The sequence below is a fragment of the Pagrus major genome, chromosome 11, assembly GCF_040436345.1.
Source record: "Pagrus major chromosome 11, Pma_NU_1.0".
Lineage (NCBI taxonomy): Eukaryota > Metazoa > Chordata > Actinopteri > Spariformes > Sparidae > Pagrus > Pagrus major.
Genome location: NC_133225.1, coordinates 13,386,643 through 13,414,513, shown reverse-complemented (window position 1 = coordinate 13,414,513; position 27,871 = coordinate 13,386,643). Strand labels below are relative to the sequence as shown.

The window sequence follows — 27,871 nt, the reverse complement described above, 5'->3', positions numbered from 1 at the left end:
AAAAAAAAAAAACGCTATTGAATCCTGCTCTTCTGATTTTTACTCATCTTAAATGAAGGAATGAAACGAGTAAAATCACAAAGAAGTCTCCTTTTCTTTTTAATAATGTAGCTGAAGAATTATGATTAAAAGGAAGAAGAAGTCCTTTTGTCTTTTAAAGGCTCAGAATGACATTTATTGGCCAAGATCTCATCGTGTACAAAGAATCTGACTCACACTGGTGCTAAGACACTCACAGTTTAATCAGATCAAACTTTCACATGCCGCCTTTTTCAGTCTAAATATATACATTTCAGACACTAGAAATGAAATGCCCTCTCCCTCCTCTTCATGTTTTTCCTCTCTGATCTACATCTTTTCAATCTATTTTAGACTGAAGTGTAGAAAAGAATATATCATTTTGCCGTGTTTGTTGTAAAAGTGGAAAAAAAAAATTGTTTGCATTTCCATATTTTGTTGTTTTCTTTTCTTTTTGGATTTATCTCTGGAGGAGGGTTTGAACTCATTAATTCTGCAATAATGCAGAGAAACCAACCTACTTTGTTATTATTATAATATGTATAAAATGTACAGTTTGTTTACAGCAATCATTTGAATGTTTGTCATTTCTCAATTTAAGAAATAAATAATTGAATGATCACACAATGTCTTTTTTGGCATGTGTTTCACACTTTATATAAAATACAAACAAATGCAAAACAATACTCAAATTGTGCTCATTAGGTTTGACTGTTTAACTGGCAGCTGATAATAAGAAAACCCTGCAGATTGTGGGCATGTTGTTCCCTCTAGTGGACGCTGGTGAGTACTGCGGACGTCTCACTTCTGCTTCTTCTTGTTGAGGTAGCTCTGATAATAGAAGTTACTGAAGAGGATGATAAGGGTGATGCAGTAACCGAACACCAACAGGTTCATGGAGTTGGGGAAATCACACTCTGTCAACAGGTTATTGCCTGTGTACAGGATGAACAGCAGGAACTGCACCTGGAGAGGCAGCAAAACAAGTTCAGACCACAAACATGAGGTACATTCAGTTTTTTTCTTATAGAGAGGAGACGCTCACCAGCTGCAGAGACGTCAGGTATTTCTTCCACCACAGGTACTTCTGCATGTGAGGGCCGATGGCAGCCAGGCCGTAGTACGAATACATCACAATATGGACGAAGGTGTTGAGCAGGCCGATGAAGAAGGCTGCAGGATATGGATCGAACAAGCAAAAACAATCAGAGTGGCATGAGGAAATAAAAGATGTAGAGAACGGACGATTCAAGTATTGATAGTGAGTGAATTGAGGACACTGCAAACACTGAAAAACTTCAAAATACCTCATTAGACTTAATATAAGACACAGTCACCTTAAAAATTTTATTTCAGTCAGATATGGGACGCTAATTTTAAGACAATTCTCACATAACGCAAGAAAGCAACACCTTGTTTTGGTTTTTTTATTTTAAAGTGGAATTTTGTCCATCGTATCAAAACTGGTACATGTTTCAGCTTTGAATAATATGTGCGTGTGTGAGGCGGAAGACATTCAGTAAAACAATATACTGACACCGAGATAAATCTAGATATTAATTCCCAATATTTGGGTTTAGTTTCAGAGCAGTTCAGTCACATTAAACAGTGTCATTAAGCTATTGTTATTTACATTTCTAAAAACATCTTCTGTCTTCTGATCATCTGTCGAATAACCTAGTCCTGATTTTTTTTTCAACTTCAACATCATCATACAATCACACAATAAACACACCTCCCTCTGTCTTGAGCCCCTGGGTACAAAACTGAACTACTGATATCTAGAATGTGGAAAAAATACTATTCTATGGTTATTTTAACTTAAAAGACCCAAACCAGCGGTGTGTTAGCGCATCTCTAAATAACTTCCAACTTGCCTAACTTGTCGGTGGCACTTAATCCAAAAACCATGTTCCATTTTTAAAAAAAGGATCACAAATACATGTTTTAATTGTTTTTAAAAGGGGCTAAGTTGTACGTGAAAGCAGCTGGGCGGGTTTTTATTAACAATAAGATACATATAGAATATGCTCCATTTGAAACTCAGGCTACTTGTTACCAAAACAGTTGACTTACACTGTCCGCCGGCCACATACTTGATTCCCAACCACCAGTTGAAGATCATGGTGGCGTGGTGGTAAACATGAAGGAAAGTCACCTGACTGTCCTTCTTCCTCAGGATGAAGAAGAACTGCTCATAACAGGGGGAAAGAGGAGACAGGTACACTTGAGAGTTCTCGCTATTACACCTCAAATCCTTTAATATCAAATGTTTTCATGGATACTTACCGTATCACTGAGCTCTATCACCTTGGAGAAGAAAAACCACCAGCAGACTCTGGCCATCTAGAGGAGGGAAACCACGTGTTTTACATACTGTACTGTATGTTTTATTATTTAAAGTGCTCTATCAGCTGTCTGGTAGGATCTTCATTTGGTGAATTATGTAGCTTGTGACAAACCAAACACATCAAAAGTGACCAAAGTATGAAGTGAGACATACTTACCCTCATTGCTAGTGGACTGGTGCTGTAATCCACAGGCTGACATCTTAAGCTGTAGTTCGAGAGCCAGGATGTGACCAGGAACTATGTGTAAATATTCAGAAAGTTACTTCAAATGAAAGTAATATAACTACTTAAATCACGAGGACGCAGCAGCATAAACTAAATATTCGAACCCGTCAAGTAAATCTGAGTATTTCCATTGTGCTAATGTTAAAAAGCAGCACAAACACACCTCATAGCACATGTAGGAAGACAGGCCGACCATGGCGAAGTTGTAAACAATGAGAACGACTTTGAGGTCAAACGGCTGTCTGTGTTTCATCAGACGGGGGCCGGCCCAGACCGCACCGAGGTAGATTAGGAAGATGACTGCCACCGGGACGGGGGAGTAGACCAGCAGCCACGGGTCCGTCCTCTTGTCTGGAACACACAGAACTCTGAGTCGAGGACTTGAAGGCATCATTTGAAAATAAGTTATAAGGGACCTATTATCAACCTTTTTTTTTTTTTTCTTTACTTCAGTGTTTTATAGGTTCTTGTGTGTGTAAAATGTCTTGTAAGTTTAAAGTCCACACAAACAGAAGCTCCTCTCTCCCACAGAAAACCCTCCTGAAACATCCTGCGACTTTGTGACATCACACGTCTTCACCATGTCACACATTTGCATAATTATTGCCAATATTCACAGCAGAAGTGACGCTGAAAACATCACAGAGCCGACTGGAGAAACAGCGCTGGCTCAGGCGTGTGCGAGCTGACCAATCAGAGGAGACCGGGTATTGGAAGGGGGCCTTAAAGAGACAGGAGCTAAATCAAAGCGTTTCACAGGGAGGGGGAGCACAGTGCTGAAACACAGGACAGTACAAGACAACTGATGTGTTTTTTTGAGCATTAAAGCATCTGAGTTATACATTTTAAGAGCTGCGATGATTTCCCCAAACTCTTATCCCTTTCTTAAAGACAGTTTTTGTTGTAGTCGGCACAGGAAGAGTCAGGTTTTTACAGTTTGTCTGCAGTTTTATCAACCAAACCCTCATTCATAAAGCATTAAATGTTATATAAATCAGTTTTTGTCTGATAAATCTGGGCCCCTGCTCCTTCTCCTCCTTGCCTATGTATCCACCACTGTAACAAGATAATGCCATTTGAATAGTGTCACGGTGGTCGTGCATGTGACAAGCCACAAAGCGGTCATTGTAAAGGCACATCTGCATGTCACAACTCCCCCACACTGAACACACAGTACAGGCCTGTCTTACACACTGAGACTGTCTTAAACAAATGCAACAGCAGAGCAAACCCGAAGCAACATAAACTGTTTATGAGAGGAAACACAATCTTAATCATACCTCCATTCTCCACTATCCTCTGGTGCACAGAGAGGACACTTTGCCATAGAGAAGCCATCTGGGGGGGGGAATACAGAAAGTTATGGTCACAAACGCTCAAATCTGGAGCATTCAAAGACGGAAGTCTACTCACTGGCGGTGTTTCAACACGCGGGAGAACCTTTGGACACAAGCTGGCAAACAGTTATTAGCGAAGTTCAACATGCAGCAGAAGCAGAGGCAGAGGCAGCAGCAGCAGCACGCCCTGCGGACAGATCAGGTCGTCGTCCTCCTTGAGGTAAATGAATGAGGACAGACGGGAGCGACCGGTGTTGCGACACAAACAAACAGCAGCAGCGGCGGCAGACTACACTACAGCTCAGGACACTAAATCAATCTGTGCACACAGCAGCTACAGATACGGAGAGCACACTTCAACCTGAGGAGGAAGTAACTCAGAAGGTTTGGATCACTTCCTGTTTTTCTTCGCTTTGGTTTGAAGAACTTTTTGTCTTTTCAGGGCGGAACAGTTGGATGTAACGCGTTCATCACAGCAGGGGGCGCTGTTTCCTTCAAGAGTCTCACCGACTGTCAGTAGTGCATGATACCACTTTTCATTTGTTATGTGCCATATTTTATTATTATTATTATTATTATTATTATTGACATTATTATCATTATTATTGATATTATAGTTGTTATTATTATTATTATTGTTAATCCATATATGTAATTGGTTATTGAGTACCATATTAGGATTAGACACTTTCTCTGTCTTGTTATAACCCTGTTGTAAACTTGATCAAAATTAATTAATCTTGATCCATATTTATCCATAACCACCAATGGATAAATGTAGATATATACATAAATAGATTCAAATAGAAATTATTTATTTATTTTGTAGAAAAAAAATTGTGGGCAAATTTGTTAAATATATAAATGCATTTAAAATAATAATAATAATAATAATAATAATAATAATAATAATAACAGTAATAATAATAATATAAACTTTATTTATATGGCACTTCTAAAAAAAACAAGTTTACAAAGTTAACACAGCAAATACGCAGTTAAATTAGAGAGTTAAATGCAGGAGGAAATTTAAAATCTAATTAATGGAAACATTAATTAAAGACAGAAAATCTCGAGAATAAACAAATGAATCAGAGCATTAACAAGAAAATGCACTAATTAAAAGTCATTTTATAAAAATGAGTTTGAAAGGGACACCGAGGACACAGTAGCTCGCCTGATTCTCAAAATCAGATGAATCCACAGTTGTGAAGCCGTTACAGCAAATGTCCTACCACCTTCTGTCTAAAGCCTTGCCCTTGGTTCTGACACTGCAGCTGGTCTGCAGATGTAAGCAAACAAAGCAGGATTGTAAAGAGTTAAAAGATCATTAATATAAGAAGGAGCCAGGCCTACCAGTGAGATCACAGTAGAAACAAGCAATACAATTTTAAAATCAATTCTAAAAACCATGGGTAACCAGTACAACAAGGCTAGAGCAGTCTCGCTGTGATATTTCTAAAGTAATACAGAATTATTTCGATCCATTTTCTGTTCTCTGTTAAACCTATTGTTAGTTCAGTGGTGAAAATGATCCTCAGTGGAGAAAACCCACTGATGGTGGACTTTAATCCAGGACTGGGACTGAGATCCACATAGTTCAGATATACTGTTGCACAGCTGTAAGTATTCACACACATAATACCAGTTGTCTGTCTCATTCGAAACACTAAATAAGATTTCAGTAAAGCTACAATATATTCTCTTCAGGTTTCTTTATTCTTGCTTTAACCGGTGAAAGCTTCTCAGTCATTTAACACACCAGGAAAATCTTCGTTAAAATGAAATAACTCGGCATGTGGCAGTAACGAGACAGAAAATCATTACAATACGAAAGCAGATTTTTATTTTGATCAAAAATAGATTATTTTAAAATCACTTTCTCCATGACAAATTATGACAGAGTGTATCTTGACTGGCAGTCGACACGTGCCATCAGCTTGCATGAATCCTGCTGTTTGTCTTGTGTCTGGGCTTCACTATCCAAAAGTACAAACTCTTCACTTTGTTTGCTCAGACAGTGTAGATTTACTGTGCTAATAAACGTGACAGTTATCTCACAAGATGCACGTGGAACGGCTCTTAACCTGACATGAAATTACTCTTATTTTAGGATACCATCAATGCAACTTTATAGCGAGACTAGTCATCATAATAATACAGTGATAAAAAAACATCATCTACAATGAATCATATATAACTGCTGAGTCCCAACAGGAGTATCACAGGAGCAATACACAGATTTTTTTATAAAAGTTTAAAAAATGATCTTGTTAAAATAATTTTGATGCTATTTTGTTTCTAATTTCATCACTACTGCACCACAGGGGCGACGCCGTAACAAAAAGGTTTGTGTAAAGACTTCATGTTGGACGTTCACACACAAGTCCATCAAGATTCCTGTTTGACTGTGTTGAAGAAGGAGCTGAGGGAGAGCTGTCTGCTGCCGCCGTGAGCTGCACTCAGTCGGGGCTTTTTAGAGGTCTGTGCTTTCTTTGTGCCGCCGGTCTTTTGTCTTTTTCCATCCTGAACGAGACGAGCAGACGTAAATGATAAAAGGGGAATCTGCTGTTAGTACAGTAATTCAGAGTGAGGTATATATATTTTTTTAAATAGGTAATTTTTTCAGAAGTACTTGCCTTAGTGGTTTTATCTTTTTGACCGTCCACAGAGTCACATAGCTTCACAATCTGAAAGATAAGATAAAAACTCTATTGACTCAGCACAGGGGAAATTCACTTGTTAGAGCAGCTCAAGAGTCAGAAGCAGAGGGAAAAACAGATACATAGATGATTTTAAAACTAGAAAAAAAACAAAAATGTCAAAAATGCATTGTGTTGCAGAAATATCTAGTCAAGTTAGCATGCTGACCAGCTATCACCTCGCCACTTTTTACCTCAAGAGGTGACAGTCCGATAGTAAACAACACCAACACTTCTCTTGTACTACGAGCTCGCAGTCCAGACAGTCAACTAATACATCCGCAAGCTGCGAGGCTAACTGAGCTTGCTAGCAAACAGAAGCAGCAGTTAGCAGTTACTCCAGTGATACGCTGCCCCTATTTGTTTGGATAGGCCTATGAATTCAACAGGTGGCCAGTTCTTACATACAGCACCTTTAAGTAGAGAATATGCACCTTTCACATAGACATAGGTAATAGATAATTGCACAGGATTACTGCACTCATAATTGTTATGCACACCCGGTGTGTAGCATTATACCCAAAGGTTTAATAATATATAATTTAAAATTAATTACACAGGAAACAAGAAAGAAATGCCCAGGATAAATGCAAAGTCATACTAGTAGATGCAATGTACAGGAAGTGCCAAATGTCAACTACTTGGATGACAAACAAATGCCTCTTCAGGGTATAATCAACCTGGAATGTGGTTTTACAACCCTTCAAGGCTGCAATGAAATCAAATGTTAAAACCTGAAGGTGTATAGGGGCTTGGGTTTCAAGGAGTTCAGTTAAGATAAACCAAAGATAAACAAAAAAAAGAAAAGCTGCAGGTGTCCGGCTATTTGTAAGGCAAGCAACACTTGCACAAATAAGGATGTCCCTGATGCAGGTAGCCTAGATGACTGGTGCTCACTCAACTGGGCTGAAGAATAAACACAATCTCCCTCAACTAGAACGAAATGGGGCATCAAAGAAAACTCAATAGGGGCCGAAACAGACCAGAGTTTCTGCCGCTTATTATCAGGGAAAACTTCAAATCAATGTAATCCTGTAATGTCACACACGGGAAATTCACTGTAATTAACTGCCTGCTTTCCGCGAGTGATAATCAAGTCTGCAGGTGCAGCTGACCTCAGTCACACAGCAGGGCTTCACACACACACACACACTGAGTAAACAAAATAAAAACCTTTTTCACTCCTGTGGACACAGCAGCTTCCTGCAGAGCTGACTTGCTGAGCCACTGCGCGTTTTCAGTCTGCGTCCGTGTGTCACCGTCCTTCAAACGCACACTGTGAACCACGTAGGTCTGGTGGATGTGGGAGAAGATGTGAACCACCTGCAAACAGCCCATGAATGATGCATGAGAGGGTGGTCACACAGCTACAGAAAGAGTTTATGTGCACATAAAAGTGTGTGTGATGGATAAACATGACGCTGACCTCTCCTACATACTGGAGGAGGCTGTCGGTCAGGCGGGTTCCCAGTTTCTTGCTGATCTCGGCACACAGCGCCTTCTTCTGTTTCATCTCGGAGCTCTTCTCCTCCTGCAGGAGACTCGGAAACTCCCACAGGCCTGCAAGCAGACCTGACAACACACACACACGCACACACGACAGCAAAACTATTTAAACATGTAATGTGTGAGACACATTATTTCTAACAAAGCAGCGTTTTGTCAGTCGACAGACGAGTTCATTTTACTGCGCTGACCTTTGTTTGGTCTCTGTGTGAGCAGGTACTCGTCCTCTCCCTCTTCTCCTGCTCGGACCACCGCGCATGTCAGAGTTCGCTCCACTCGTGGCGGCTTCTTCGCCGGCTTTCTTGGGAAGTTCTGCACACCCAACTCATCATCCCAGGGCTCAGAGGGACACAGTGGACATGTCCCGCTGTTCACTGAAGGTAGAGGAGACGGTACTTAGATATAACATCATGACTTTGTGAACGTGTGAGAGGACGACTGGGGACACTTACTACAGTCTTCTATATCAGGCAGGACCGACGGCTTCCTGTCCAGCTTCCCCAACAGCTTCCTGGAGTTTTCCTCTTGTTTCACATGAACCTGCACATACACACACCATCATGTACAGTATGAGCCGAGGCATTAATAATCTATGTTCGCACTTGAATTTGAGGGAAATAAAGCAAGGCCTTGTAATGACATAGCCTGACAAGGATCATTGAAAGTGCTTGAATTTATTTATCTGTGCATTATTGTTGTCGGTGAGCTTCTCTGCTAGTTCTCATCATAAAAATCCTCAGTGTTGTCCAGTATTTAATGTTGATCCATGTCTCAAACTATGCCATGTTTGGTCCTTGAATTTGAGAAAATCCGTCCTGGAAAGTCCTTGATTTTGATGTTTTTGGAGGTTATAGCAACCCTGACATACCATAACCATGACTTACATCTACTAGCACATGTTTAGCACTTGTGATGCTCTTTACCTTGCGATAAGAGTGACAGTGTGACTGTACTGGACACTGGCTGCACAGCGGTCCTTTGGGGGTGCAGACTCGTGCTCCCAGCTCCATCATCGCTTGGTTGAAGTCCCCGGGTCTCTCAGGGTCCACCAGTGTGTTGGCTAGACTCCTGAAACAAAGAAAACGATGAATCTTAAGACTATATTTAATCCTTTAAAAGTCTTTATTTGTTTGTGCTTTGAAAACATAAGGTCCCACTGAGGAGAGAGCGTCTGTGGGCGCCCAGAGATAAGGTGCAGCGCTCAGCTTTTGTCCGAGCGCCCCGCCTTTTTTGTGTGGCAGCTCCGAGCGCTTTCAGTTGAAAATCTCTCAACTTTTCTGAAAGGCGCTGCTGATGTCATCGTCGCTTTTTCTTTTCCTGGCCTAGGTCGATAATATTCACCAGATTTTTGTCTCCTATGGCTCATGCCATGCACACACATCCTCCTTGCTCTGATGTCCCGATGTTGAATAAAAAACAAACGGATAGTAAACCGCAAAGGGGGCAGTGTCTGTCATACAGCGGCGGTTGTCAATCAACAGCGCCAACAACATTGTTAGATATTAAAGGAGACGCTTGTACCAAAGTCAAAACTCAGGCTCCTTGAGGATGATAGTTTGAAGTTTAATCTCACCAAAGTGCCTCTGTGACTGCAGGACTCGTGCTGTCAGCTCCGATGGCCCTCAGGCGACACAGCACCCGAATCAGATTGCCATCCACCGCTCCTGTCACCTAGGCAACACATATCTTCAGCATCGAACAAGTGTTACGTGTCTCCAGGCGTGTGTGTGTGTTTGTGTGTGATGACCAACCTGGCCGAGAGCGATAGAGCCTATAGCTGCAGCGGTGTAGCGTCCCACTCCAGGCAGCTGCTTCAGCAGGCTGTCGACTGTGCGAGGCATCTGTCCCCGAAGCTCTGACACCACCTAAAACATGATAGTTACCTCTAATTACATGTAATGACATAAACACCATACTATGACACTTTTTTTTTTTGATGCAGTGGGAGCAGATGTACAAAGCACGACACAGACCTTCTGAGCTCCCTCATGAAGCCTTCTTCCTCGGGAATAGTAGCCGAGGCCCGCCCACATTTGGTTCACTTCCTGCGCAGAAATGAAATCAATACATTTCTATTTAAGATCATTTATATTTTTAAACTACCATCATCTTGAGCAACTGCTTTATTAGTAATCACCTCTAAAGTAGCTGCTGCAAGATCCCGCACCGTGGGCCACCGCTGGAACAAAGTGAGGAAAGAGTTTAAATTACACATGATGCAGTGCAATACATTCAACATATCACTTTAATGCAGTGAAGGCCTCGCTGCCGCCTACCTTCATCCATTTGTTGTAGTAATCTATTACTGTGGCGACTTGTGTCTGCTGCAGCATGATTTCTGAAACCCACACTGATAAAAAAAGGAGAGAAAACGAATGTAAATGGTGTCGGCAGCTGTTAAAACTGTGTGATTCTGACAAGAAAACATCGTCTCACCTCCATATGTCCTGATGTTGAGGTCTGATTCCGTCTCAGCCTGTAAAAGAAATACAAAGAGCCAATCAATTATATTAGTCAGCAGTAACTGTTTGCATTGTTGTTACATTGTTTAACGTGTATAATCAAAGGGTGGGTGATTTAACACCTCCTGCACTTTCACAATGACACAAAGTTCGTCAAAACGTGCCAAATGTGTGTCTAAAAAGCAGCTGGAGAGATGCTTGTGTTTACCAGAGTCCTCCACGGCAGCTCCCTCTTCTCCTTGTCGTACCAGCGGAGGAGCTGAGAGCGCAGCAGCACGACATCAGCAGCATCATGGAAAGTGTGATATGTGGACGGTGAGGAAGGACTTGTGCTTTCCTCTGGAGGAACAAAAACATCACACTTACTCAAAGTCAATAAAAAAGACACTGATATTCAAGCAAGCTAAATATTTACCAAATCCCCTCGTATGTATCAAATATTAGGGGCAGACCTATAATCGGCCCTGTCTTCTTGATATCGGTATCAAATATACATACTGGCTGACAGAGCATGAAGAGAATAGATGATACTGGGGTGATTTCCTACTTCACTGCCTGCTTTATAGAAATAATACTGTTTCTATACTAACAGTTTATTCTCTGTAAAAGCATGAAATTGAACATATCAGATGATCCCACAGGATAAAGTCTGGTTCCCTATGAACCTTTAGGTTATTCCTGAGGCTGTAAAATCCACCACATATTTGAATGAAAAGCTTTCTGACAGAGTTTCAACAAAACGTGTAAACATTACAGTGGTGGTATTTATGTGGATTGTATTACACACTGTGCAAACGTGCTGTTATTAAGTCTCTCATAAATGTGGTGCATGTTTCAGGGATGTCTGCAGACAGGCAAACACTGTGCTGTTGTATGTTCACTATCACATCAGTGTGGATGCATCACTGTAACGTTTAAGTACCCAAAGTCTTTTTTTATGAAGTAACATGGTACCTTCTTTCACAGCTGTCTTTGACCTCTTCCGCTTTGGTTTCGTTGCTCCTACCGCCTCCAGTCCGGCTGTCTCGCCTTTGTGCATCGTTGAACGTAACCTGCTCATGAATAAACTCCTCATGTGCAGTTTTATTTCTCAGCCGTGTTTACTTCACGGACTCACTTCACTCCCGCCACGTTCAGGACGGACGGCCGCTGCTCGTCCAATCAGCTGCAAGGAAACAGGAGACGAACGTTTGACGTCATATCCGGTGGGCGGGTCAAAAGCAACTTTACGTAAAGGCGGATTATGTGGTTGTGCAACTATCATTTAATATTGATTATTAGTGACTATACTGTATTGGAGGATGCATTAACTTCATCAGTGCCAGTGTTACTGCAGTAGAAGTACTAATATGACAACAAAAATGACAAAACACTGTAAAAAGGATGTGAAGTGTAATCAGGACAAAGTCTGTAATAAAAGTATTCAGAGATAAATGTCCCCTGTGATATTATTCAATTATATATCATTAGATTGTTATCATGCATTAACGTGAAGACACGATTTTGCTGTTGTAGTCCGTTAAATTATTTTGTAATTATTTTCATCGTGGATTATTGTGCTGATTATTTTCTCCGTTCATAAAATAGATAAATAATAAAGAGCCAAGAGCCCAAAAGTAACAACTGCACAGTGATTGTGAACAGAATTATGAATAAATTAAAATTATTAAAATATTCACATTTGTAAAGCTGGAACTATGAAATGTTTTTACATGAAAAGTGATCAAGACTTATCAAAATTGTTGTCGATTTATATTTATCATTTAAGTTGTAATGTATTTATAGTAGTAGTTTCATCGGTTACAAATCACTTTCTTTCTTTTCTTTTTTAAAATCTTTATACGTATATTCAGGAGACAGTTCACTGAGAGCAATGCTCTCTATTCCAGGAACTTTTATATCAAAGCAAACTTAAAACTCGTCACTAAAGCTGCTAAATGATCGTGGTAAAAACAAGTAAAAACAATATTTCCTTCTAAATTGTAGTGGAGTCAAAGTAGGAAGTGGCATAAAAAGACTGTACTAGCACCTTAAATGTGTGCTTTAATACAGTTCATTTCACCACTGATTAGTGCATTGTCAAAATAACCAAAATGTAATTTATCATGGAGACAATCATCGTCAGTAAAATGCTGAAAGCTCTCTCTGATAGGTTAAAGTCACATGTTGTGTAAAGCAAAGTAATACAAGTTCACCATAAATTATAAATAACAACACAGTGCAAGTTGAAAGTTATTACTATTTTTGATGAAAAATGAAATGAATGAAAAAAGTAGACATTAAAACAAAAATTAAACTTTTAATAACAAATATATTGAATACAAACAGTATTCACACAAAATTGTCTTCATCTGCTGCAAATGATTTGTTCCTCTCGTCAGCATTCAATGTTCATCACCATCCAGAACTGAAATGCAAAAAACAAAATGAAAAACAATTATTCACAGACGACAGGCAGCTGAGGGAAAAAGACAAACTTTAGACCAACTCTAAGATGAACTCATAACTCTTTACCTTCAGTTATGTTCACATTGTTAGTCAGCAGGATTTCTGCCTGTGTTTCATCCAAATTCATGTACAAAGTGTCAGCTTTGTGCTGTAGAAAGACGTTGATGCAGTTTGTTAGAGCTGCCTTTTAGTAGCTTTCACATTAACTTTTTTACCAATACCATCATCATATTAACATATTATTAAAACTTACCATAAATGCTGCAAACAGGGTGCTGCCAATGACTCTTTCCACTTGTTCCTCAATAACTGCGTATGAGCGGACAAAGTGCTGGACAGAGATGAAAGCAGAGGTTTATTTTACATGCATCTGTGTATGTGCATATTTTAAGTTTATATGAAAGCATGTTTGTACCTCCAAGGCCAGACTGGCTTGTATTTGGGCATCAGTGTGTTCTCTGTTGCCCACAGCATGAAGAAGACGTTGGATCACTCCGAGAGAGAGAAGCTCACGGGAAACCTCTCGACTGTCCTCAGCCAGCAAGCTTCAACACATTCAACAAAACCGTAAAAATATAACCTTACTGAATGGCAACAGCTCAAACTATTAGAGTCAACAGAGCAATACACTAGTCATTTTCTGACAATGTTTGTGTCCGTACCGGATCGCTTTAGCTGCAGCAGCTTGTTGCACAAACACAGGAAGAGATCCAGTTGTCTTGATTATCTCAGACTCTGATGGGACTGTATGTATCGACAAAATATTTTAATTATATCAACAATCACAGACATCAACACATTAATTAACAGGGTGGAGAGAAAATGGAAAATGACATATCTGTTTGAGAAATTGCGGCCATATTAGCATAACGTGGTTGGACACTTTGAAAAACCAACACACTAATAGACCAAGTTATTACCGTCATGATTCTGGTGCTGCTGTACGTCTTCTTTAGTAGGCCTCAGCAGAACCACCAGTCCGCTGAGCAGCATCGACCTCACATCGAAACACTTCAGGTCTGAGATCAGATTTATCGCTGCCAGAAGCATACACACAGGGAGAGAAGAGAGAAGGTTGGCTTGTGGATTCATTTATCATTTCAAGCAAGTTTCAGCACAACACAGAAAAAAAACTACTCATCAGCCACGGCAAAAGCTTACTTCAACATTTTTTCTGCTTACCTTCATCCTGGACCTCCAGGTGCAGGGACCTGAGCGTATTCAGCAGAGGCTCTACAATGCTCGGATGGGCTGTTTTCATTTTGGACTGTGAGAGAGTGACACAGGGAAAGACAACTATTGTATTTCTTCTCATATGTTTAATATATCACATTTCCCATAAAAATACAAAACCAGTTTTTCAGTATCCTGGTTAAGTTAATGTTAAAAAGAAATAAAAAGATATACATATGAGAAGGAGTGAGGATGAAGGCACGTGTATGTTCTGAGAATGAAGACAATGCTATCATCAATAAATGGCTCAGTGTGCTCTCTTTTGCTTTACCTGTACGCTGTGTAAGGTGTGCAGGACCAGCTGCTGGGCTTTAGGGGAGGTACAGGTCATGAGGGCAATCAGACCTTTGTAGATTTGGTTTTGATATTTGGGGTTTCCATGGGACAGGGACTCCAGGAGGGTGCATGCTGTCTCTTTGGTTTCATCTGTGTTTGACGTCGCCAGGCACTCTGCTGTGACTTTTACACCTGTACAAAAAAAGAGAGGGTACAGCTGCTGCGGCCCCTAAAATAAAATACAGATGTCTTTATAAAAATTACCGTGGCTTTCACAGATGATCTCTTTGTACTTGCGACCAGCATCCGAGACAAGGAGCAGGAGACGGAGGGCCTCTGCCTTTTCCTCCTCTTTGCTCCGAGAGCGGCTCAAGACCTCCAGCAGAGTGAGAACACCTCCGTCCTCCACGAACTCCATCAGGAACTGATCACTGAGGAAGGCGAGAAATGTGGGTCACTGAGACAAAGAGTAAGGCACAGACACGGCAGTTTAGAGTAGTATTTCATCCCACTCACTGGCTTGATGCTGAAAGGAAAATCCCAATTGCTTTAAGCTGCAGGCCTAAGAATGTCCCAAACATGTATCTGGATAATCAGTGAAGGACAATGTGACAGTAAATCCAGCTCTCCATCATTATAAGTGTTTGTAGATCCACATCTCATCATCCACTTTGTCAAAAGTCAATACATATATGCTTTATAGCTCATACAGCTAACATGGGGCATACAGTATGGTATATGATAAATACAATAGACTTGTAGCTGTTGTAGCACCAGCAGGCTTGTCAACCTGATCCACGAAGGATACGTGAGTCTCATCCAGGTGGTGAGTCGAGCCAGGAAGAGGCTGGCAACCTGTGCGAACTGCAGCTCCAGCTCGTAAAACGTCTTCCCTGTGTTTTGAGCCAGGAAAGTGCTCAGCATGCGTCCGCGGACCGTCCCGTCCCCTCGGTCCCACTCTCGAAGAAAAGTGAGCACCTTGCCGATATTCGCCTGCTCCTCCTGCTGCGTGGACGTCGTGTGTGTCTTCATTGTTTCCACGTTGTTGAACGCTATGAAGCCTTTTTCCGCACCGAGAACCAGAGACAGGTAGGGTACTGGTTTGTGGTTTGTTTGAATGTTAAAATTGGGTAGATAACTTAGTTTTCGTCCTTTGTCTTCTTCATGTTTCGCGGGCTTGATTTGTCTTCCTCCACTTCGTTTGTAGCAGCTAGCTAAAGGTTGCTTAGCAACGCCACCACCATGGTGTAGCCCGACTGATCAGAGCCGATCAATGGTGGCCCTGTAGTTTTAATAATGTATAAACTGCACACTGTATGTTATATATAGTTTTTAAAAACATGTTATTTATATACATTTGAGTGGGAAAGTGTCCTATAGGTAACATTTTGGTGTAATAGAAACAAACATACAGGTTAAAAGTATTATATTACTTCTAACTAACCGAGTTCTAGATATTAATGTCCATTATTTTTTCAGTAAGCAGTTAAAGGGCACATTAAAGTACATATAATTACTATAAATTATAAGAAAATAAATTGAAAGTTTGTATATTAGAGTTTTTAGTTAGGATTAAAGAAATCAACAAGAGTTGCTGGACTGCTTGTCAAATCTTTGTTTCTCATTATAGGGTGGTGTCTAGCCTGCTTCCTGTTTTGAAGGCCAACCTGGGTTCGAAGAGGTCTTATGAGAAAAGAAAAATCACTCTTGACTTTTGGAGGACATGCATAAATATTTGCCTTTGTGGTAGCAATCATTGTGAAGTTGGAATTTAAAAGATTTCTGTTGTGGGATTAAAATGTGGCATCAAATGTCAAACTATTTTTCCCGGAAACACCCCCTCAGTGGGTGTGGGGATTCCTGGAAAATAACTGCATAAAATACAGTGGGCACAGATTCCCCTTATTATTTCTTCAGTGCGACATCTTTCTTTGGTTCACTTCATTTTGATTCCTGGTAAGTTCATTCCTATATTTAACAAGAAGAATTTATGGGGTCGTGAACGGACAGTTTGTGCTTCTCACACCAAATTTCAGTCACACCATATGCTCAGCAAAGTTGTATTTGAATCTGTTTGAGCAAACTGGGTTATATATGTAGGAAATGCACTTAGAGTATATTCCTGTGTCTCTTGAAAATCAGTCATGGAGGAAGTATTCATATCATTTACTTCAGTAAAAGTACTAATACCACACTGTAAAAATACTGCAGGTGTTACTAGTAAATGTTATTCATTGAAAATGTTGCACAAGTAACTCAATTACGAATTAATTAATACATTTTTCTTGTTTTCCTTCTTTTCTCCAGTGGACTGGCATTAAAATGGAAGACGATACTTTATTATTCTGCATTCTTTTCCTGAGCTTCAGCTTGTCTGCTGGTGAGTAAACTCATTTAAAGAGCTTAATTTAACAGTGAAACCAAAAAAGATATTTTTACCCCAGAAACTTTCCAGCCCTCTTCTCTCAGTGTCTTTCACCACCATGCATGAGATCAATATGATAAACTTTTACTGGCTTATTTTCATTTGTCAGTAAACAATATTCTCAATGACAATACAGGTGAAAGTTAATATGTGTGTGTATTTTAACTTAAATATTATAATATGCTACTTTTTTGATCACATTAGAAATCATATGGCACAGATAACTAAACTTGGTTATGACGTTACATGTTTCTAAAGGTCAGGAGGAAGGTTTTATTAGGCTGGCTGGTGGTCAAGATCCCTCTGAGGGCCGCGTGGAGATCTTTCATGATGGATCTTGGGGGACTGTGTGCGATGATGCATGGGACATAAATGACGCGCAGGCAGTGTGTCGCCAGCTCCATTTCTCTGGTGCAAGAGAAGCTATGGTATCATTTGGCGAGGGTAATAAAACTCAATTTGACTTTGACCTTCTGAAACTTAAGGTAGTATGGCACAAGAGTGTCAAACACTAATGATGAAAACCTGTAATTTTGAGCAATATTTAGTACAAATGGCTGTATTGTCACTGTCATATTCTGTGGTTGATTTCGTGTTAGGCGATGGAAACATCTGGATGGACGATGTAGGCTGTATTGGGATAGAGGTAAACCTGCTCCACTGTAAATTTCCTGGTTGGGGGATCAATAACTGTGGTCACAGTGAGGATGTTGGTGTTAGATGCAAAAAAGGTAAGGCAACGTGTAGCTAAGACTTTTACATCATCCATAAAAAAAATAAAAAATGTCAGATGCTAATTTTTTCTTCAAACTGTGCCCAGAATCTACCAAAAGAGATCCACGCCAAGAGTACAGTTTGTACCACATTGCAAGCCTCTCTCACCAGCTGGGGGAGCTGTTTGATAGTGGGCGTGACTGTGACTTGAACATTACGGTGGTGGTGGACGACAGCACCATTGAGACAATCTGTGCTCACAGGGTCATCCTTTCTTTGGACTCAAACCTCGAAATTTTACAGCCAGACTCCAGCCCCCTCATCATTGGTGTCACTTCTGTCTGCAGTCAACACGCCAACGACTTTGTCAGGTAAAAGCAAACCACTCAGAGTCACTGTCTGTCTGATTGTATGCACTCATTTAGAAATAGCTGAGCCATGCTAATGAAAATGTTTACATTTCAGATACTTCTACACGAGAAAAATCAAAGTTACACTATCATCTGCCGTTTGCATTCTCAAGATGGCATTTGACTGGGGTCTGGTTGAATTTCAGAATGAGACTTTAAGTATTTTCAGGCTGTTTCTTCCAGAAGATACCATTTTTCAGAGTCCAAACTCTATCTATGAGTATGCAGTTCTTACAGATGATGAGGCTCTACAGGAAGTTTATGTTCGCTTCCTGGCATGGAACTGTGAGGCGCTGATCCGTTCCCCAGCCTGGGAAAATCTTCCATTTGGTCTTGTCAAAGCTCTTTTGTCTCGGTCGGACCTTGTGGTACAAAGTGAAATGGTCATCCTGAATGGACTGGAGAGATGGGCGGCAGCCCGAGGAGACACAACAATTCCTGAGGTCCTTCTGAAGCTTATCCGTTTCCCAATGATACCGGCTGTGGACTTGTTCTCTCTCAACGGCTCACAGTACTCTGCCAGTAAGTTGCAGGGGTTTCAGTTTAATGCTCTGCCCTCCGCAGCATTGCTCAATGACCTGAAAGAAGAACAAGATGTCTACACATCCAGGATTTACACTGGCAGCCCATGGAGCTTTACCTTCGACTACTACATTGTTGAAGCATACAAGAATTTGAGTTACTACAGTCTTTATGGCCAGCTCATCAAGAATCTGACATCTAACTTCCAAACACCTGTTCATAACAGTGCCTATTTTACTTTTCGCAATGTGCACTGGAAAGCAAGAGTGTATACGAGTGATGAAGATTGCTCAACTGAACATGTCACTTGCCCGTCTTTGCCTGCTGTTAGTTTGGAGATTGAGGAAGAGAACAGTGCTTTGCTCGGTGAGATGGAGGGAAGTATTGAGTACAACAATAAGCTTGTTATTGAGTGTGAAGGGAGGTACGTGGTCCACGTTGAGGAATTTGATGCTGTTGCTGATAAGAATATTACATTTGTCCCGAGCAGTGCTGAGCTCATCTGTCCATGCCACTCAAACCTGTTCACCTTCAAAGTGGTGATACGTCCTCATTACTCAACAGATTAGCTTCTGTTTCAGTAAAACAGAACGTCAGCAAAGAGGATAGGGACAAGACTGATTTATGAACAGCATATTAACTTTTACATAAACATGGAAGTAAACAGGAAGTAAAACATGACCAGGCTTGCCCTGTATGTGAGCCTGGCTACACAAGTGGTATGACAAGTGTAGCTCATTTGTTCAGGGCTGATAATTGTAAGGAAAAAGTTACATTTTGTTGCTTTGAGTACATCGACAGTAACACAATCTGTGGTAAAAGACCCAAAATACCCATTATTACAACCTGCACACTCAACAGGAGTGTATACATTTGGAAGATGTATTGGTTTGTACGGGGAAAAAGAAGCCACTGAATGCATCATAATAAACTTCATGACACTCTGTCTGCCCATATTATATACTTTTAAAAAAAGGATATATACATTTACATAACGTCATTTAACATGAATTTAACTTTTTTAACAAAAGCTAAGGTTTTCTAAATTTATGGTAATCATATTTTCTTGCCATTTTTACAGTTACTCTTTGTAAAGTCCTTTAAAGTTATGGTAGACAATTTAAAACTGCAGCGTGTACTTTTACAAGGTTGTGTCAGAAAAATACATTCAGATGTTGGCAGTATAATTAATGTTATTTTGTTACAGTTAATAAATGTCCAAATAATGTAAAATCTTTGTTCAGTATTACTGAAATAAATTCTGGTTTTCAAGTTGATAAGTATTTATACAAGTTTGTGTGAGTACAAATACTGTATGTGGTTGTATGTATTAAGAATAATACTGCTGCACTGTGTCACAGACTCATATTTATGACACCAGGGAAGGAGACCACTAATTTATCTAACAATTAGTAATTTGTTGAATATGATTTGGGAGGTATAACATATTCGGATAAAACAATTACATCACCTGATTAAATACCAGTAGCAGCAGGTATGATAATATGATAATGAAACACATCTATATCTGAACCTGAACATGATGGTACATGTATTTGACCCTTTCCTGACCTTTTTAATGCAAAATGGCTCCATCTTGTGGCAGCTCAGCCCTAATGTTTAAAGTAGAGTTGTGACGGCTTCACTTCTATCAACATTCAGTCTCTAGAATACTAATAAATAAATACAAATAAAACAAATACATAAAAAAGTGAATAAATTAAAAAAATGTTTTAAAGTTTTATTTAAATTCAAATTAAAGGCACAGTTTATAAATGCATAAATTACACACTTTACAGGCAAGACCTACAATTACAGTTTTTATGACATTTTTGTTGTAACAAGATTAAATATTCTTTATATAGGCTGTATAGGCTTTAAAATCTTTGTAAAGGACATTAAAAGGGGGCTTTTGGCTCATAACTTGCATTTATGTCAATAGAATTTTGCAGGTTAATCAATAGATTCATGCCTTTTCTTCACTTTTTTTTATCATAGTTCATTTCATCATAGTCAAGGTCAAAATGTTATTTTTCACATTCTGTTAATATTTTTAGTATATTTTTTCATGTTTTCAACTAAAATTTTTACATATTGCACCTTTAAATTTCTTTGCCGGGTAAAACGTACAGTATGTATCATTTTAAATGAAACCTCACTAATTTTATTAGTAATAAAGTATTTGTGAGGCAAAGACCAAACGTTTATCCAAGAAATATTACATAATGTAATAATATGTGACATAATAGTCCTGGTATTAAAGGTGCACTATGTAGTTTTTGGGAAGTAATTAGTAGAGAGTGGCTTCATTGGCTTAAAGCTTTATACCTAAACAAACTAATATCCCTTTTCCACCAAAATTAGTGGGTCTACACAGGTTTTTTAAACAAGGGTACACCCTCTAAAAATCGCCTATTGACCCCATTCCCAGGCAAGGCATACCGTCTGTGATTTTTATCTGAAGCGTTTCACGTCACGAATGCGCCGGACACAGTTATAATAGAAGAGAAAACAACAACAGACACATTGTGAAAGAAGGGTTAGGTCTGTAAAATGGCGGATAGATACAGTCCAATAACATTTGGAAAGTCTAGAAGAGCCGCACAATTCAATTATTTTATCCCCATTCAAGTTAGCCGGGCGCTTAACCGGAAGTTAGCCAGCGAGTATTTTTGGCTTCAAAACACCACTGAGCAGCTTTCATAGGAATGAACGGGGCTCCACCTCCAATGCTTTGTCCAGTAACAAAAAGTCCTTGGATAGGCCGCATCCCAAATTCCTTACTTACTTACGCGCCACCACCCGATGTTGATAACACGTCATCACTTAAGCTCGTTAGCCAGGGTCTTACGTTTAAATCAAGGCCGAGGTGATAAAAATGCTGAGTTTACACATTCCCATTGCACACAAAAGCCCGATCTTGGTGGGTTTTAGTTTTCAGTGAAAAAGGTATAAATTAAACAAACTCTTCCTTTTCATGACTAAAATAAACTGAATAAACAAACTGACCTTAAAGGACAACACACTGTACCGTCTTACTTTGTTTATATGTGGCGGACCCTGCCACCTTTCTAGCTTCGACCTTATTTTCCTCAGAACAAAAACCACAGAGTGCCCCTTTAATACGAGCCTATAATACTATGCTGAGGGGTTGCTTCCTGTCGTGTGAACACAGACCTGTATTACCACCACGTGGGTGTGAGAGGAACTGAACCCAGTGAGGACTCACTGCTGGAGGTTTGCTGCCCTCCGCAGGCTGCACCTCGGTAGATGTGTTTCTTTCCGGAGATAAAGAAGGAACATCTCGGTGTAGTGAAGAAAACCATTGTGTACATAAGAAAGTACGGGACGGGGTCGTCTTATCACACCACACAAATCACTGGCTTCAGCTCCTGTGCAGTGTTTCTCATATGCGAGGAGCTCACAATCTTCAGGATGTACTTTTAATCTGCCTGGATGTTAAATATCGCTCGGCTCAGGCGCACGGCGCGACACTTCATCTTTCCGGAGGAAACGCAAATGTATCGCTGCATTGTTTACATTTTTAGTAACACTCCAGACATTTCCCCCACCCCCCCAGTCGATTGTGCTCTCTTCTCAACGACCTTGTGGTGTTTTTTAGTGTCATGTTTGTGTGATTGAGGGCAGATAGAGACCGGCACGGCGCGCCAGACAAACCCGCTCCGAAGAACACAGGGAGAGTGACAAGGACGGGGAGAGGGAGAAAGAAAGGGGAGGGGAACTGACATTAAAGCAACACAACAAGGAAACTACACTGCAGAGCCACAGACGCCTTCATTTTATGTTTTTGAATAATAGCCGGAGCTAGTGTGCCGAAGTGCAGGCCTGTATCTGTGAGATCTGCCCGCAGCTCGGCCCCACACGGTGCCCTGGAAAGGAGCAGCTTTGGACCGAGTTGGATTTAAAGGCGCTCTCCGACGCGGTCAGAGATATGGGTGAGGATAATGAAAGAGGGTTTAATTGTGATTCTGAGGCAAATTAACAGAAGGAGGGGGAAACAGGCCTGCTGTTGCGGAGAGAGCCGTGCCCTAATGGGAGGTGGAAACAAAGGCCAACCCGCATAGCTTAGCCGTAATTAATGAAATGCCAATTTAGATTATCTTTTGGCTGTTTTGTCCCCCTTGAGATCCCTTTTCACCAGGATGGGACTGCTATCATTTTAGCATGCTGCAATTATGAATGGTGCTGGCTGCCATTACAGTGGGGCTTTCATTATAAAGTCATTGTAATTACAATAATGGGACATTTGCATTGGCTTTGGTCCTGATGTAACTGTGATATACAGATGTTTAACTGGCAGCCAGCTGTTTTGGCTCATTTTAAAGCCTCTGAGTAATGTGAGCACACATTAAATGCATCAAACATACCAAGATTGTGTTTTTTTTTTAAATCATTAACATTACACCCACGTGTAACTGGTGCACGTTAGGATAAAAGATGTGTGTTTGTGTGTGTGTCTCTTCAGGCTCGGAGCCACCCAGCTCTCCACAGGTGGTGGAGGATGGAGGAGAGGAGGACGAGGAGGAGCTGAGTGGAGGGGAGGAGGCAGACCTGAGGTCCAGCTCTGGTCGGGGCTCCCTGCTGACCCGGAGAGGCATCACCCTGAGAGTGCTGCTCAAGGACGGCCTGGTGGAGCCGGGGGACGGCGCGCTCGCCATCCACTACCTGGTAACAACACACATCACAATATGAAAGTTGTAAATCGTTTTTTATGTTAGTTTAGTATCATGTGAGGTTGAATGTGTTGTTCAAGCATGGTACACTGGCAATGAAATGCACTAAACAGAGACTTTAAAGTAGTAAACTCACACACACGTCTTGTTTTTTAATCAAAATGTCTCTCTTCTATGCTCCCTCAGGGTAAGAACTTCGTAGGAGACCTGTTGAATGATGGGAAAATCAGATGGGTGGAGACGGGCCAGATCTTCAACTCCCCCAGCGCCTGGGCAACACACTGCAAACGTCTGGTCAACCCAGCCAAGAAGTCTGGCTGCGGCTGGGCATCTGTGCGCTACCGGGGACAGAAGCTGGTCCAGTATAAAACCACCTGGCTGCATAAGTACCAACCCAGTGCCGACATGGTGAGAGAACAGAGGAAGCTGTTATTTAGCCTTTTTTTTGTATTATAGTCTGTGTGTCACTGCAGATGTATGAGGCAACATACTAGTCTAAGCAGTTTAAGTTTAATTTGTGTCAAGGTCACAATTGTACTCACACATGGATACCAGCCACCTAAATTTGCCAGATTTTTTTCATCAAGATCCACAGATTATTCCCTGAGAAATTAAAGAAAATGTGGAAAAAGGCCCAATCTCACAATGTATAAGAAAGTAAGAAAAAAGTCCTGCATCCTTCCTTTATTCAGATCTGCACCAAAAGTTAATGAGGTCTATTCTGGGTCGAGAACCATCCTCCATCCAAGTTCAGTGGAAATCTGTTTGGTATTATTTGTGTAAGCCTGCTGACAAACAAACAAACGTACTGTTATTTATCTTGTGTCGGGTCACATTCCTGTAAATCTTATGTAATACTGTTATACAGTCTATATCATTGTGTTTATTTCTTGTGGTGCCAGAGCCTTGTGAGCGAGGAGGATGATGACGAGGATGAAGAGGAAGGGAAGACAGCTGTGCAGGCAGATGAGAAGAACAAGAACAACAAGCCTGGATTACACGGTATAACTGTCTTTTCTTCGTAACTGAAAACACGTTTCGTAATTATGTGGTTTCAACAGACTTTCAAACAGACGTTCTTCAATCCTCCAGATGTTGTAGTTTCACGGAGAGCCGACAGAGAGAGAATTCCTGTCAGATATTGCACCTTGGGCACCAGGGACGCTGCCAGGTACTGACTTTTCAGTATCAGCGTAGTTTCATGTGACCAAAGGAGTGAATCAGATTGTAATAAACACTAACTTGTGTCCTCAGAGATCCGCACACACTGGTGGAGCTGTCAGCCTTCTCAGCCATCAACAGATTCCAGCCTTTCAATGTAGCCGTGTCCAGTAATGTATTGCTGCTAATGGTAAGAAGCAGCCACATCTAAAACAGGAAAATGAACACTGATGAACAATAAAGGGACCGAGTTAACCTGCTTTTTATCCTCATCAGGACTTCCACTGTCACCTGACCACCAGTGAGGTGGTGGGATACCTCGGAGGACGATGGGACACCAACACACAACGTGAGCGTGATGAGAAAGTTATTAAGAAATTGACATTAGTATAAGATGAGAATGAAGCCGTCTTTAACTCCAGCACCCTCCTGTCTGTGATGGATCTATTTCAGTGCTGACGGTCTTAAGGGCTTTCCCCTGTCGGACCAGGCTGGCAGACAGAGACTCTGCTTCGGCTGTGGAGGAGGAGGTGAGACACGGACAATGAATCAGTAGTCTACTCTAACATCTAGCATGTGAGCCTTCTGTTCAGTAAACATGATGGTGAATGACATCTGTTTTAAAATATTCACAAGTTCTTCCAGTGCCTCAGGACATTTCTGCAGCCAGTCATCATGCATCTGTCTTTCCAAAAGCCAGAAACCCAAAAACTGACATTGTATTTCCATCACTGGGAGGTTTATCCTGACTGCTGTGCGATAAAATGTGCTAACCCCAAAGAGTTTTGTTTTTTTTAGCTTAAATTATTGATCTTATTAAGCTTCCGCCTTACAAAAGTGTTTCAAGATCAGAAGCACGGACAGAAATGTCCCAGGACAAAGACCTTAACATGAAATTGTGTTCTCTCCCTTTAGTTCTGAGCACTAATATTAGCAATTTAAAAATACTATGTAGCAAAAGACACTTTATTTTAATTGTAAGCACTAATAATGGACGGTTAATGGAAGTTAACAGAAGAGGAAATGCAAAAATTGAATAGGACATGTATTTTGAAGCAGTGTTGGGGGGTAGTGGACTGGATGTAATTAAACCAGTCATTAAACTACATTTGAAGTAACTGGCAGGAAGTTACTACATTTGTATTTTCCATAGTGATTCAATTACTTGTTTACCACTTTTGTGTAGTAAACTTCTGAAACTGCAAACAATTACGGGCCATTAAAGGAGAGGGAGGATTTTTTATTTTTACTTCTCTACTGAAGCTGGTGTTCCACACACTTTCCCACGAATAGTGGGGTCTATGATTTTTCTGCACATGCACACTGCCAATTAGAGTTGGGTTTTTTTACAAAGTAGTGTGAACTACTTTGTCTAAGTAGCTTTAGATTTCTCCCGAGGGTAGCTTTGTTGTAGTTTAACTTCTTCCAGTGGGAAGTTGGTTAAAAGCCAACTGCCATAACAAAATTCAGCCAACAGGAAGGTAAGGTTTTGTGTTTAGTGTGTTGCTCTAACAATTAGAATTGTCTCTCCAATAAGTGCTGAGCTTCTTCTGTGAAGTGTCTACAATAATTAGTGTGCTAGTACACATTTATTTACTTTCACTCAAGTAAAACAACTTTAAACCAAGGTTGGGCTTTATTCTAATCAGCGTCTGTCTCTTGACTCTTCTCCAGATCTGTCAGAACCTGTTCATGCGCGGGCTGTCATTGGTGGGCTGGTACCACAGTCACCCGCGAGGTCCGGCTCTGCCGTCGCTGCAGGACATCGACTCCCAGATGGACCATCAGCTGAGGCTGCAGGGTTCTAACAACGGCTTCCAGCCTTGTCTGGGCATCATCTGTGGTAAGTGCCGACCTTTATATACAATGTGGGATTACATATAATTATACTTTGACAAGAAACTATATTGAAATTAAATAATAGTATTGCCAAAATAATACAATGCACATTACAAAGCAGGAGAAAGAATCTACAATATATTGTCTGTATGCATTGTTATTACAAAAAGTGTACTCTATTGTCAGGAATAGTGAATCATGAGCTGAACTACACGAACACTTGCACACCAATAAGAATGGAATAAGGTGATTGGGTCTACAGATAGCAGTATATGCACTTGATAACATGGAATTGAAATATTGCACTTGAATGAGGGGTAAAGTGTCCTCAGCGGTTGCCTGACGTTGATGGAAATACTGTACATGTAAATAATAAATGTTTAACAGCTGGATACCCTCATAAAGATCCCCTCAGCAGTTGTTGTGGACTGCTCTAAAGAGCCTCATTCAGCAGGGACAGAAGACCTGAAGTAATACCTGGGCTTTCAAACAGTCAGGTAGGTTTGACGCCACTAAGCTTTCAACTTTGTTTCCCTTTCAGGTCCTTATTATCACGGCAATCAAGGTGTGGCGTCCACAATAACTCCATTCTGGGTCGTACCACCCCCTGAGGTGAGGACATGGGTAAATCTAATTTTATTATTTAGTTTAGTCTTTTCTGATATTGTTAATTCCAACACGGACCCGTGCTCATGTTTTTTCTAAACTTGTGCATCGTCTGCTTTTCTTGCAGCAAAGGCCTAATGACTACGGTATCCCAGTTGCTGTAGAGGTCACTTACGTACAGGACAACTTCCTCACCAGTGATGTTCTAAATGAGATGGTACAGCCTCAGTCCTATGGAAACACTGAAGAGACATCAGTACTGTTAATACTGTAAATCATTATAAGAAACGTCTGTTTGTTTTTTCCACAGATGCTGCTGGTTGACTACTACAGGACAGCTCCCGACCTCGTACAGTTCAGCCAGTACTGGTGTCCTGATACGACCATGATGGACAAGATCAAGGTAGGATGATAGATGGAAAACCTCAAATCTTTATCACATTACATTCCTGACAGTCTCACCCTCACACACACTCCAGCAGGCAACCTCACTTCTACAACTTTGTGCCTTCTTCCTCAGGGCTCTCTGAGCTGCCACGCTCCCAAAGACCAGGCCTACTCTCAGATCTTAGAGCACGTCTACAGTCAGCTGAGCAGCATAAACTGAGCGGATCTGCTGTTCGTGTATGCATGTGGCCGCTCTACATTTCAAAACACCTTCTGTGCTGACAGGGCTGGAGCGGCTGGCGGATGTATGATGTAAAAACCTGCTTGAAAAACACACATAAGAAAAACAAAGATGCCTTGAATTCCCTCGTGCTTGAGTGATGCTTGATATTGAAACAGCATTATGGGGAGTTAAAAAAAACACATCAGTGACTTTGAAATCTGATATTAGTACTAGCTTGTATTTAACAATGAAAAAATGTACAATTGATAGACAAAACCAGAGCGCACCGGATCAGAGAACCAATATTTTACAGATGGACACTAAATATGGAC

The 27,871-nt window shown here is 40.7% G+C and overlaps 4 protein-coding genes across 4 annotated transcripts; 2 read left to right on the top strand and 2 right to left on the bottom strand.

The window, feature by feature from the left end:
- Positions 1-218: 218 nt before the first annotated feature.
- On the bottom strand, positions 219-4,302 carry elovl8b (ELOVL fatty acid elongase 8b). The gene is made up of 8 exons (XM_073476283.1): positions 4,008-4,302; positions 3,875-3,932; positions 2,758-2,945; positions 2,526-2,606; positions 2,308-2,364; positions 2,095-2,209; positions 1,064-1,191; positions 219-984 (listed from the first exon to the last, which is right to left on the bottom strand). The coding sequence occupies exons 2-8, from the start codon at positions 3,930-3,932 to the stop codon at positions 820-822; spliced, it is 792 nt and encodes a 263-aa protein (XP_073332384.1). The 5' UTR covers positions 4,008-4,302; the 3' UTR covers positions 219-819.
- A 1,414-nt stretch (positions 4,303-5,716) lies between these two features.
- Positions 5,717-15,708, bottom strand: mutyh (mutY DNA glycosylase). The gene is made up of 25 exons (XM_073476432.1): positions 15,367-15,708; positions 15,075-15,143; positions 14,823-14,989; positions 14,554-14,750; positions 14,232-14,316; positions 13,970-14,086; positions 13,712-13,793; positions 13,465-13,594; positions 13,303-13,380; positions 13,116-13,197; positions 11,556-11,690; positions 10,810-10,940; positions 10,576-10,615; positions 10,416-10,489; positions 10,277-10,318; positions 10,113-10,184; positions 9,891-10,004; positions 9,713-9,810; positions 9,063-9,207; positions 8,592-8,679; positions 8,331-8,513; positions 8,060-8,205; positions 7,807-7,956; positions 6,571-6,621; positions 5,717-6,457 (listed from the first exon to the last, which is right to left on the bottom strand). The coding sequence occupies exons 1-25, from the start codon at positions 15,588-15,590 to the stop codon at positions 6,323-6,325; spliced, it is 2,835 nt and encodes a 944-aa protein (XP_073332533.1). The 5' UTR covers positions 15,591-15,708; the 3' UTR covers positions 5,717-6,322.
- A 723-nt stretch (positions 15,709-16,431) lies between these two features.
- Positions 16,432-19,198, top strand: LOC141004771 (galectin-3-binding protein A-like). Its single transcript, XM_073476431.1, has 6 exons — positions 16,432-16,514; positions 16,866-16,938; positions 17,242-17,427; positions 17,583-17,714; positions 17,798-18,068; positions 18,163-19,198. Exons 2-6 carry the CDS (start codon positions 16,881-16,883, stop codon positions 19,196-19,198), a joined length of 1,683 nt encoding a protein of 560 aa, XP_073332532.1. The 5' UTR covers positions 16,432-16,514; positions 16,866-16,880.
- Positions 19,199-22,501: 3,303 nt separating this feature from the next.
- Positions 22,502-27,634, top strand: mpnd (MPN domain containing). Its single transcript, XM_073476671.1, has 13 exons — positions 22,502-22,585; positions 23,116-23,318; positions 23,510-23,731; positions 24,226-24,325; positions 24,416-24,494; positions 24,578-24,674; positions 24,761-24,833; positions 24,938-25,014; positions 26,159-26,327; positions 26,865-26,935; positions 27,057-27,146; positions 27,240-27,332; positions 27,450-27,634. The coding sequence occupies exons 1-13, from the start codon at positions 22,582-22,584 to the stop codon at positions 27,534-27,536; spliced, it is 1,365 nt and encodes a 454-aa protein (XP_073332772.1). The 5' UTR covers positions 22,502-22,581; the 3' UTR covers positions 27,537-27,634.
- Positions 27,635-27,871: the final 237 nt, after the last annotated feature.

Excerpts from the sequence above, each read along its gene's own strand:
- LOC141004771 (XM_073476431.1), top strand. The coding sequence starts at position 16,881 with ATGGAAGACGATACTTTATTATTCTGCATTCTTTTCCTGAGCTTCAGC. Across the intron at positions 16,939-17,241 it reads GAGCTTCAGCTTGTCTGCTG|GTCAGGAGGAAGGTTTTATT; the intron begins GTGAGTAAACTC and ends ATGTTTCTAAAG. Across the intron at positions 17,715-17,797 it reads TGGTGTTAGATGCAAAAAAG|GCCCAGAATCTACCAAAAGA; the intron begins GTAAGGCAACGT and ends TCTTCAAACTGT.
- mpnd (XM_073476671.1), top strand. Across the intron at positions 23,732-24,225 it reads ACCAACCCAGTGCCGACATG|AGCCTTGTGAGCGAGGAGGA; the intron begins GTGAGAGAACAG and ends TTGTGGTGCCAG. Across the intron at positions 26,936-27,056 it reads GGGTCGTACCACCCCCTGAG|CAAAGGCCTAATGACTACGG; the intron begins GTGAGGACATGG and ends CTTTTCTTGCAG.
- mutyh (XM_073476432.1), bottom strand. The coding sequence starts at position 15,590 with ATGAAGACACACACGACGTCCACGCAGCAGGAGGAGCAGGCGAATATC. Across the intron at positions 14,990-15,074 it reads TTCCTTTCAGCATCAAGCCA|TGATCAGTTCCTGATGGAGT; the intron begins GTGAGTGGGATG and ends CGCCTTCCTCAG. Across the intron at positions 8,206-8,330 it reads CACACAGAGACCAAACAAAG|GTCTGCTTGCAGGCCTGTGG; the intron begins GTCAGCGCAGTA and ends GTGTGTTGTCAG.
- elovl8b (XM_073476283.1), bottom strand. The coding sequence starts at position 3,932 with ATGGCTTCTCTATGGCAAAGTGTCCTCTCTGTGCACCAGAGGATAGTG. Across the intron at positions 2,946-3,874 it reads GAGGATAGTGGAGAATGGAG|ACAAGAGGACGGACCCGTGG; the intron begins GTATGATTAAGA and ends TGTGTGTTCCAG. Across the intron at positions 2,365-2,525 it reads CCAGTCCACTAGCAATGAGG|ATGGCCAGAGTCTGCTGGTG; the intron begins GTAAGTATGTCT and ends TCCCTCCTCTAG.